We start from the raw sequence: 12,381 nt of genomic DNA, 5'->3' as shown, positions 1-12,381 counted from the left end.
AACCCTGCTGCTGGAAGACAATGGCCTCCAAACCCTCATGTTCTGCATATGCTCTTGCAAATCATAAGGCAGCTGATTATATTGTAACTTGTGATTCAGGAAGAGAATATTCTGCTCAAGGGGGGGTGGGTATCAGCCAGTCTAATTTATGCCTTTGGCACTAATGTAGATGTTGGTTAATTCCACACCCATGTATGGATGTGTGAATGTGTAAATGAAGGGATACTCACTCATTAGCTCTTTTCCTCTTTATTAATGGGTTACGGCTGGGATGACGACTCCATGGGTAGGGTGCTTACAGCACATCTATGAGGACCTATGTTTGGACTGAGTTTAGAAAAAAAGCAGAGCAAAACAAAACCAAAACAACACACATACATAACCCCAATGCTGTGTAGGAGAGAGGAATGTGGAATCAGTTCCTGAGAGCTTGCTGGCCTGCCAGTCTAGCCTACAGTGAGTGCCAGGTTTAGTTAGTGACCTTGACTCAAGAAAATAAGTTGGAGCACACATGCACATACATGCACACACACATGAACAATGTACATGCATATACTCACACAAAAATTAAATGAGGTCATATGTACAGTTAACTTTATGTTTATGAAGGTGTCAGATTGGCCAACCAAGAGCTCCATTCTGAGGGTGCATGAGGATACTTCCTGTTCATAGAACTCCTCAGCTCAGGGATTTCCAGGCCCATTTTCATCCCTAGAACCTGGACACAGTAAACACAAGTATCTGCTTTATACTCCAGAAAAATTGGCCAATCAGAATTTCCCAGGGAAGGTCTTACATGTTTTAAAAACATCTTTAATAAAGTCTCTCTCCAAAAGAAAAAAGAAGGCTGCTAGAGTGGCTAGAGAGATGGCTCAGTGGTTGGGAGCACTGATTACTCTTCCAGAGGACCCAGGTTCAGTTCCCAGCACCTACATGCCAGGTCACAAATTTCTGTAACTCCAGTTCCGTAGAATTCAACACTCTTACAGATGTACATGCAGGCAAAACATATAAAAATTCTCATAAAATAAAAATAAATACATTATTAAAGAATTTCTTCTAGAAGAAATTTTTCCTTCCAAGTCCCTCAGGTGACAGTGATTCAGATGAGAGTAACTGCTCCCACTGCCAGGAAAGCTGCTCTGATGTAAGCTAGCAGAACAAAAAAAAAAAAAAAAAAAAATGGGGATATGAAGCACTGAAGGCAAGGAACAGGAGGAAATAGGAGACCAAAGTAGAGATCATATCATGGGTTGAAGATTCCTTGCAGCCAGAGCTCCTCCACAGTATCTAAAAGGTCATCTTGCAGATCCAACTTGAAGGAATAGAATTGTTGTAGGGTGTGAGCCACTAGGAGGCTTGTGTGGAATATTATCATTCATGTATAGAGGGGAGTCTGGTCATTTTAAAGGAGATAGTTAAAAGACAAGGTAAAACTTTAAGTATGAGGTTAAGGAGAATTGAGAGATCAAAGTGGGGAGCCAAAGTGGGAGGGAGCCAAAGGCCATTCACAGGAGGTTTGTCACTGAATTGTTGTCTGGTCTCTGCATCATTGAGCCCAATCTGGAACCAGATAGAATTGGTTGATGTGGGAGCAGCATTGTTCCTGGAGGAGGGCATAAGTTCCATCCATAGCAGTAGTTAGACTGTTTAGTCCTCTTCAATATTGGAGTATCGCAGTAGCCAAAGAATACAGTTGGTCCTGAAGGCTGGTAAGCTGATCTGAGGTTTCTTTAAGATTTCCCAAGAGCTCATGAGACAGTGTTTAATAGGCCGTCTATTTCACATCTCTTCTTGCCACTCTGGGCATTCTTTTTCAGGACTCAGAACTAAAGCAGATAGACTGAAGGCCTCTTTGCATCATTAACCTAAACCTTTTCTGAGGTTATCCAAACTTCGTTTAGGAGTTTGGGATACAGATCTCTCCTAAGTGCTTCAAGCTTATAAAAGGGAGATGTAAAAAGAGGAAAGAATGTGGGACTAGGAAGATTGAGTCAGGGAAGGAATAGACAAGAGAAAAAAGAGAGGGAGAGAAAGAGAGAGAGAGAGAGAGACCATAAAAGAGGGAGCCATTATAAGTTTGAAGAGAAAACTGACTCTAGAGAAATGTTCAGAGACCTACAAGACTGACCCCAACTAACAATTTGAGCATCAGTGGAAAGGCTACCATAAATGTCCTTCCCTGATAATGAGATCGATTACTAACGTATCCACCATCATGGAGCCCTCATTTAGTAGCTGATGGAAACAGAAGCAAACACCCACAGCTAAACACTGAGCCAAACTGGAATCCAGATGCAGAGAGGGAGGAAAAGACCAGGCTACAGAAACACACAGAGACAGCTGACCTAAACAAGGAGGAGTTAATGGGCCCCCAGATTGATAGCTGGGAATCCAGCACTGGACTGACTCTGACCCCTGAACATGGGTCTCAGGGTTAGCTCCCCCTTGTGTAACACAGACTGTCCTCAACTTAGCAATCATCCTATCTCATATTTCTCAGGTATATGCTACCACCATTGGGTTGCAGTTTATTTTTCTTCTCATTTATTTATTATTCTTTTCAAGGAATTTGTTATTATTTAGATACTTCAATCTTAAAGGCCTCATTTAAATCCAGAAGATATGTCTGACCCTGGAGAGAGGGCTCAGTGGTCAACCACACTTGCCTCTCTTCCAAAGACACTGGGGTTCATTGTCTGTACCCACAACTGCCTATACCTCCAGGTGCATGGAATCCTATGTCCTCTTCCTGTCTCTTGACACTCACATTGCAGAAGCATATCTCTAACCCCAAAATGAAAAGAGACACTTTATCTAGAACCAAATATAAGTGACTACAGCCCGGGAACATAGATTTAGCTTACTCTAAATTCTGTGTTCCAAAGGGGAAGACATATTGTGAAATTTTTCACAATAACAGAGAAAGTCATAAATGAAGACTTCATAAGGAATACATCGGTAGACCTTATATTAATGTGAATGTTAAAATATGTTTGTATGAAATTCTGTAAGTAAAGTTTTTTTTAATTAACTGTATTGAATTGGACATCCTACAATATGGACCTCCTAAAACCCAGTGTTGCAAGTTGGCTCACTGAATAGTAGTAAATTCAGTTCCCAAAAAATATGCTATTACTAAATATAAAGTTTGAATACACAGTAAAAAGAAAATATGTTGGCAGAAGCATCAGGGAGGTGAGATGCAGGCAATTGGGAGACATCTTTATTGCAAGTCTCACACACTGTTGATGGAACACTTAGTTTTGTAGTTTCTGGAAAGTAGAGGTCTGAGAAGTTAACACATTCCAAGTTAAACACATTTGTTTATACATACCAAATGATTTACTAATGTTCACAAAGCTGTTAGGTCAGGTTCAGTGGAGGCCAACACATATCTATTAAGAGGACTAAAGCTTTCTGGAGATAATTTGCCTTTGGACTGGCAACATCCCAGCTGTTATAGGGAGCCTACCTAGATGACCATTCAGAAACAGATGATAGCCAATTGAAAGTCTTAGTTCCAGCCAGCTGGTACTACACTTAGATATTCAGGGATACAGGTAGAGCCTCAAGTGTCCAGAGAAAAGGTCTTTGAAGGCAAGAAGTACATCTTGTCTACAAATGTCTGGTGTCTTACTTGGCAGCTACAGGGGTCTTCTAAGAAGCAGTCAATTTAACAGAAGCCAAGTTAGCTGGGGCATCTTAGCCTCAGTTCTTAGAATGCAGTTGGATAGTTTCCTAGGGGATTCTCTATTATGGAGATTAAACTCCAGTTAAACCTGAAATGGCCTCAGCAAGACTGTAATATGAGGAACCTCTGCACTGCATTGCCCTGTCATACCACCTCTCCACTACCAGTAAAATTCTGATCAGCCTGGCAGGAGCTTTTATTTGGGAACTTTGTCCACAGCACCCCCATGCATGTGGCAGACAGCCACACACACACACATTTGCACACACAAACATGTGCTTACACAATCATTCACACATACATACATAAACACATACATATACATAAACATAAATAAATATACAAAATAAACTCTTATAAAATACATGCCTGATCCTTGGTAATCAAAACAAGGTGAATCAAAGCTATTAGGAACAAAAGATTTGTTTGAAAGGTGGCCACTAGAGAATTTAGCAGAGAAGTTGGTGAAGTGACTACCCAAGATACTATAAAGGCACTGTCCTGTGAGTATTCAAGAAGTGAACGTGGCAAGCTGGAACATATGCATTTTTAATCTGACGGTACCTAACATTTTAATTGTTTGATTTGCTTTTCCAGGTGGTGAATCCCAAAAAGAAAGGAAAAAAGAAAAAATACACTAATTCAGGAACAGTAAGTCATATTTAACCATATTATTAACCAAAATGACTTAACAGTTTGGAGTACACTGGGATCGTCTCAGAAGAGGTTTACTTCACTTAGCTTCTCAAAACAAAGGCATGCACTGGAAGCACTATCTTCCCAGGGAGGTTGGTCCTGGAGAATAGATGGTGGAGGCAGTGCCTGGGCTCCCTGCTGGCTTCTACCAAGGGAAGCTGAGGTGCTGTCCTGATCTCTCTATTCAGTTGAACTCAGTGCAGGGAATCCAGCGAAGGCCAAACTCAGAATGACTACATTCCTCAGTGACTCCTAAGCCTGAGCTGGGAGGTCAATGCTCTCACTGATAGACTCTCAAATATCAGCTGTGGGGAGGCTGGGGAGGTCAGGACTGGATGGCGAGGCAGAGGCAGTCAGAACACCGAAAAAATCAAGAGTACCCTATTTTCAGATTAAAATGAAAAACTAAGTATTTTTCCTAAAAATAATAACTTTCCTCAGAAGAAACAAAGGCCTGAGTTTCTTTTAAAGTTTTGTGTTAATCATATATTAGTCATTAAAATGTCCCAATACTAGATGGCCTTATTAGAGCCCAGTAGCAGAAATGGCCATTTCTTGCGCAGCTTGGCTTGGTGAGTCCACATGTAGCTGCAACTGCTTTCCAGCTTTTTCATTTGTCCTAATCTACAGTGGGAAACAGCACTATGTCCCTGCAGGTGACTTCCATGCTATTCCTCACAGTCACAAAGAGGAATTAGAAAATTAATGTTGCCTTTCATCCCTGTCCTTCTGATAACCTCAAATGCATGTCCTGGCAGATTTTAAAAAATAATTACGTCTTTAGTTATTTGTAAAATGTTAGAGAATATTATATTTTCTTTAGTAGAAAAATTGTCCATGTCTAATCCATGTTGGGTTGTAGTAAATGCTGACAAGTAATTCATATTCTCTTCTTCTCTCCCTCTCCCTCTCTCCCTCTCTCTCTTCCTCTCTCCCTTTCTCTCTTCCTCTCCCCCCCTCTCTCTCCCTCTCCCTCTCCCCTCTCTCTTTCTCTCTCTCTAGGTAACTTTACTGTCTTTCTTGGTGGAAACAGAAGTCTCCTTCCTGGACTATATTAAAGGAGGGTAAGTCAACTAAAACCTGTGCAGCATTTCTTTGTGTATAGATTGTTGCCATGCCCACAGAAGCAACTGAGAACCACTTTTGAGTGTTATATGTCCATACATATGTATACATAGTATGTATGCATGTATAATTTATTTAATGTTAGCCTGTGTACTGGAGCAGTGCACTTATGCTACAGAGCCTATGTGGAGGAACTCAGGGGATACCTTGTAAGAACTGGTTCTGTCCTTTCCCAATGTGGCCTGCAGGGGTGTAATTTGAGTCCTTAGGATTAGCAGCAGGCACTTTTACCCACTAAACCATAATATTGGGCTCTACTTTTGAATATTTTGATGACACTTCTATTTCAGACCTTCATAGAAAACCGAGCTGCACATACCATTGCATTTTGTCTTAGTTGGGGCTTCTATTGTTCTGACAAAACACCATGACCAAAAACAACTTGTAGGGAGAAGTTTCTATAGGAAGTTGGTTTGGAACTTTAACTTGGATTGGAGGCAAAAGCTAATGCAGAGGCCATGGAGGGGTGCTGCTTACTAGCTTGCTCCTCATGGATTGCTCAGCCTGCTTTCTGATAGAAAGCAGGACCTGCAGCCCAGTAATGGCACCACCCACAATAGACTGGACCCTCCCTCCCTCATTAATTACTAAGAAAATGTACTACAAGCCTGCCTATAACTTGCTGTTAGGGAAGCATTTTAACACTTGAGGTTCCCTCCTCTCAAATGACTCAGTTTTGTTATGTTGTCATAAAACTACCGAGGACGATACTTTCTTCAATTAAATCCATTTTTAAAAAATTAAGAATGAGGCTACAGTATAAAACCATGGTGAACAGCATTTTTTACACTTCAACAAGAATTTAAGTTCATTTCATAGAGAAGATGCTGCAAGATCATGTGGAATATGTTTGTATCGTTCATTATGTATTATTTATATAGCTAAAAAGATATGCTGGCTATAACTCTTAACATCTGTGTATGAATGTTTGCCAGACCATAATCTTTACTGAATAATATCACTTCTTTTAGTTTTCCAAATTTGCTAATTAAATAGTTCACTGTCATTTTAAATTTACTTTTCTTTTTAAATTTACTCTTTGAGAATTCCATGCATGTATATAATGAAACATGATCATATCTAATTCCAGTCTCCCCTCCCCCCAAACTTCCCCTGGATCCCCCTCACAACAGGCCTTCTTCCTACATCAAGCTCTCTTCTTCTTTAAAGGAAATTTGATAACCTCCGAAGTGTGATTAATTCCTTATATGTGTGTGGGGCCATCAACTGGAGCATGGGCAACCTACTAGTAGTCATACTTCCCAAAGATGAGGACTTCCCCTTCCCCCAGAACCTATCAGCTCTCATTTTAGACGGTTCCATGTCTCTGCAGAAGCCTTTGCTGAGAAACATTGAAAAATGATGTTTTGTAGGATCCTGTATATCCTTCCCACTCTTCTAGACCCATTGAAGGGCTGGAGATTTTCACCAAAGACAGCCTATGAGGGTATCTTGGAGCACTTTGCTACCCTTCCCAGGAGCTCGGTCTCTGGTCTGAATCTCTTCAGCACAGGTCAGAAGAGATTCCTTTAAAGTTAGCACACATGACCTGATCTTTTGTTCACAGGGTGACACTAAAAACAACAAACTAGCACTTCAGGCTATGATGAGATTCTAGTGCAGTGAGATGACCGTTAGCTAAATTAAAAACTTCTGTATCCACCTTTACTCTGTGTCTTAGACCATCACCAAAATGATTAAAGAAGAAGAAACAAAGAAGGAGAAGATAAAAAGAAGAGATAGCAGGATTGCATGCAGGGTTTCTAGTAAAAAATGGCCATGGAGATCTAAGCATGCTTTTTAAAAATCTCGGAGCAATATAAATCCCAATCCTGTACTGACCTATCTACTGATGCTTCATGAAATGCACTTTATAATACACAAGGGCACAGAGAGTGAAATATCACCCATGAGTAAAGGAAGAGGGAAGTGCACTCACTTGTTGTTTCTCTAGTATTTTTGGAATAAAATGCATTTCAGACTGTATATTACCGCTGTTTACATTAAAAATCCTAGAAAGTTTGTTTCATACATACTTGATATTAAAGTATGTATATTCTTAAAAGAAATAGAAGTTAAAAATTAAAGTATAAAAATGCTTCTGCCTCTCCCAGAAATCACTGCTACTGGACTTTTATTCTACTGCTACCTGGAGGATGGAATAGTGAGATCGGAGGAAGCATAAACTGCTCATTTTCTTCCTGTCATGATAGAAGGAGTGGGAGAGAGTGGCACAGGAAAGCTACTGTGTGGGCAAATTCTGGAACAGAATTTGAATAATTCAGTTAAGAAAGGGTTGCTGGAGATTACAGCAGTGCATAATTATGGCCATGAGTCTCAACCTAACTGCATGTTTCAAACAGTCGATCTACCTCTTCCCACCATAACCTGTTTGTTTCCAATAAATAGGAATAAAAATAATGATGCCTGCCTCAAAGTAACTGTGGGGTTGGATTTTGTGTAGTTCTGACCCTCAGTAAATACTACCCACTGTTTCCTGAAGCCTTCAATGGCTTTAAAATATCAATATACTTTATCACATTTGCTTTCCACAATATGAGTGATGGTGATTTTCAGTTCTCAAAGACATGGGGAGAAATGAGAAACAAATGAACCAAGTCAATGAAGTTCATCCTTTCATTAAGTTCCACTTGAAGGTAAACACTGATTTCAGACAGTACTCTTCGCCCTACCCACATCTTGATTCTGACCCTAAACCTTGTAAATATTATAAATAAATCTATCCTGGTTACAAGAAATAAAATTCTTTATGGGAAAAGAGGGGAAGAGAAAGGGCTACCCATGTGTCATAAGCTCATTTTAAGGCCAAAGTGAATGTCATGATGTTCCTTGTATGAAAGGCTAATTGAGAATCAGATAATTTACAAATCAGCCCCATGATAATTTTCCTTTAAAATTCTTAAAGCTGTTTCAAAAATGCAAAATGTTCACCTTGGATTTTATAAAATATATGGCATCACTTTTAATGTTGCCTTGGGGAGCATGCTTTGCCAGAGCAGGCAACAATATAAAGTTTTTCTAATCTGATTCCTTGTTTGAATATGCATGGATAAGACTTTTTATTTTTTTAACGGATTCCTTGTAGGGGTATCTAAGTGTTTTCTATTAATCAAAGCAGTGGAAAGCTAAACCCTGCAGCTCTGAATTGAGATAAACTTAATAAAAGCCAGCTTTCCTCCTATAAACAGGGAATGCTTTAATATCTCATCTAAGTCAACACTTTGGAAAGACACCTTTATGCTGACTTCTTTTTTTTTTTTTTTTTTTTTTTTTTTTTGGCATTTTTTTTTTTTTTGTTTTTTTTTTTTGTTTTGTTTTTTTGCATATAGAGTATTTTTTATTTAATTTTATATAACAAAGTCCAATTAAATGAAAACAAACATTTATACACAATATTTGGGAATTTGGGCGTCGTTCTTTCCAAACTACTTCCTGCTGGTAAGGGGCGCTGTCTTGGGGGATTCGAAGAAGATTCAGATATCCTAGCTGTAGTCTGTAGGGCTGTTTTGTCCAGCTGTTTGGAATGTAGGATCAGCTTGTACTCTGTTTCAGGCGGTCTGGTGTGATCAAACCACATTAGTCTGGAAGGAATCCACATCTTTTCATTTTCTGTGGAAACAAAAATAGAAATACTTTTCCCCAGTAACTTGTTCTTCAACTTAAATTTTGGAGTCAAAGCGTTTTTTTTTTTTTTTTTTTTTTTTTTTTTATTATTATTTTACATGTCAATCCCAGTTCCCTCTCCCTCCCTCCCTCCCTCCCCCCAAGCCCTCCCTCCCTCCTTCCCTCCCTTTTTCCCTCTCTACCCTCTCCCATGCACTCTAAACACCCTCCCCTCCCAACCCCCCACCACAATACAATATGTAGGGGAATGCCATCCAGTTGGGGTCATGTAGATCTGACAGGTCCTGTGAAGTAGGGACTAGGGCTTCTCTCCTATCTCTAGAATAAGGCAGTTATCCCTCCATGGGGGATATGTTTGCAAAGTCCTTTTGTGCACCAGGGATACATCCTGGCTCCACTGTCTGAGGTCTCTTAGACTGTTCAGACCTTCTGGCTGAGACCCATATTCAGGGGAGTCCGAGTCAGACCTCTGTTGGCTTCCCAGCTATCAGTCTAGTGGCCCTTAGCTCCTCCTTGTTCAGGTAAGCTGTCTCTATGTACTTCTACCGCATGGTCTTGTCCTCTCCATCTGCTTCTGGGTTCTAGTTTGACTCAGTGTTTATGTATGGGTGTTTGCTCCTATTTTCAACAGGCATTAGTTGAGGACTCCATGGAGAAGTTAGTTGTTGATCTCACTCTCCGGGGAAGGGCATTTATGATAGCCTTTCCACGGAAGCTGAGATTGTTAGTTGGGAGCAGTCTTGTAGTTCCCTCGACCTTTCTTTGTGTTCAACTTTATCTTCAAACCAATATTGGCTCCCTCTTTTATGTTCTCTCTCTCTGTCTCTGTCTCTCTCTCTCTTTCCTATTTTCCATTCCTAACCAGGCTCAATCCTCCTAGTCACACATGCCTTCCTCTCCTCCCTCTCATTTTCTCCTACTTCTCTCTCCATTAGCTGTCCTCACCCACTATACCTGAGGTCTGGGGGACTTGTCCCTTCCCAGTTCTGTGAGGGACTTTATATGAATCTCTTAGAATACAACTTGTATCCTAGTTCCTCTGGTGATGTGAATTATAGGCTGGTGATCATTTGATCTAGGTCTAAAATCCATATATGAGTGAGTACATACTGTGTTCCTCTTTTTGTGACTGGGTTACCTCATTCAGGATGGTTTCTTCAAGTGCCATCCACTTGCCTGCGAATTTCAAGATACCATTATTTTTTTCTGCAGAGTAGTATTCCATTGTGTAGATGTGCCACATCTTCATTAACCATTCTTCAATTGAAGGGCATCTAGGTTGCTTCCAGGTTCTTGCTATTACAAATAGTGCTGCTATGAACATAGTTGAACAGATGTCTTTGTTGCATTGATGTGAATCCTTTGGGTATATGCCTAAGAGGGGGATTGCCGGGTCCTGTGGTAAACTAATTCCCATTTTCCTGAGGAACCGCCATACTGATCTCCAAAGTGGCTGTATGAGTTTGCACTCCCACCAGCAGTGGAGGAGTGTTCCACTTTCTCCACATCCTCTCCAACATAAGTCATCACTGGTGTTTCTAATTTTAGCCATTCTGGCAGGGGTAAGATGGTATCTCAAAGTTGTTTTGATTTGCATTTCCCTGATAGCTAAGGATGTGGAGCATTTTCTTAAGTGTCTTTCAGCCTTTTTGATTTCCTCCATTGAGAATTCTTTCTTCAGTTCTGTACCCCATTTTTTAATAGGGTTATTTGGTGTTTTGTTGACTAGTTTCTTGAGTTCTTTGTATATTTTGGAGATCAGCCCTTTGTTGGATATAGGATTAGTGAAAATCTTTTCCCAGTCAGTGGGCTGCCGTTTGGTCTTGTCAACTGTGTCCTTTGCCTTACAGAAGCTTCCAAGTTTGAAGAGGTCCCATTTATTAATTGTTTCTTTCAGTGTCTGTGCCCCTGGAGTTATGTTCAAGAAGCGGTCTCCTATACCAATTTGTTCAAGGGTACCTCCTACTTTCTCTTCTAAGAGGTTCAATGTGGCTGGATTGATGTTGAGGTCTTTGATCCATTTGGACTTGAGTTTTGTGCATGGCGACAGACATGGGTCTATCTGCAGTCTTCTACACACCCTCATCCAATTGTGCCAGCACCATTTGTTGAAGATGCTGTCTTTGCCCCATTGTATCATTTTAGCTGTTTTGTCGAAAATCAGGTGTTCATAGGTGCATGGATTAATATCAGGATTTTCAATTCGATTCCATTGGTCTACCTGTCTATTTTTATGCCAATACCAGGCTGTTTTCAGAACTATAGCTCTGTAGTAGAGCTTAAAGTCAGGAATGGTGATGCCTCCTGATGTTCTTTTATTGTATAGGGTTGTTTTGGCTATCCTGGGTCTTTTGTTTTTCCATATAAAGTTAATTATTATCCTTTCAAGGTCGGTGAAGAATTGTGGTGGGATTTTAATGGGGATTGCATTGAATCTGTAGATTGCTTTTGGTAAGATTGCCATTTTTACTATGTTTATCCTACCTATCCAAGAGCATGGGAGGTCTTTCCATTTTCTGGTATCTTCTTTAATTTCTTTCTTTAGAGTCACAAAGTTCTTATTATATAGATCTTTTACTTGTTTGGTAAGCGTTACACCAAGATACTTTATGTTGCTTGTGGCTATTGTAAAGGGTGATGTTTCTCTGATTTCTTTCTCTGCCTCTTTGTCGTCTGAAAAAAATAGGGCTACTGATTTTTTTGAGTTTATCTTGTATCCTGCTAGTTTGCTGAAGGTGTTTATCAGCTGTAGGAGTTCCCTGGTAGAGTTTATTGGGTCGCTTATGTAAACTATCATATCATCTGCAAATAGAGACAGTTTGACTTCTTCCTTTCCAATTTGGATGCCCTTGATCTCCTTTTGTTGTCTTATAGCATTAGCTAGAACTTCTAGTACGATATTGAAGAGATATGGAGAGAGAGGACAGCCTTGTCTTGTTCCTGATTTTAGAGGAATTGGCTTAAGTTTCTCTCCATTCAGTTTGATGTTGGCAGTTGGTTTGCTGTATATTGCTCTTATTATGTTTAGGTATGTTCCTGTTATCCCTGACCTCTCTAATACCTTTATCATGAAAGGGTGTTGAATTTTATCGAAGGCTTTTTCTGCATCTAGGGAGATAATCATATGGTTTTTCTTTTTCAGTTTGTTTATATGGTGGATCACGTTGATAGATTTTCGTATGTTAAACCATCCCTGCAATCCAGGTATGAAGCCTACTTGA

The 12,381-nt window shown here is 40.0% G+C and overlaps 1 protein-coding gene across 1 annotated transcript in view; it reads left to right on the top strand.

Annotated features, from left to right (window-relative positions):
* The window catches only part of Cpne8 (copine 8), a 180,782-nt gene that overhangs the window by 125,661 nt on the left and 42,740 nt on the right, over positions 1-12,381 (top strand). The window contains exons 12-13 of the mRNA XM_051189672.1: positions 4,292-4,345; positions 5,393-5,454. Of these exons, the coding sequence (XP_051045629.1) occupies positions 4,292-4,345; positions 5,393-5,454 (116 nt within the window). The remainder of the gene's footprint in view (positions 1-4,291; positions 4,346-5,392; positions 5,455-12,381) is intronic.

The sequence above is a fragment of the Phodopus roborovskii genome, unplaced genomic scaffold, assembly GCF_943737965.1.
Source record: "Phodopus roborovskii unplaced genomic scaffold, PHOROB, whole genome shotgun sequence".
Taxonomy (NCBI): domain Eukaryota; kingdom Metazoa; phylum Chordata; class Mammalia; order Rodentia; family Cricetidae; genus Phodopus; species Phodopus roborovskii.
The sequence above is the reverse complement of the archived record's forward strand: the minus strand, read 5'-3'. Positions and strand labels throughout refer to the sequence as shown.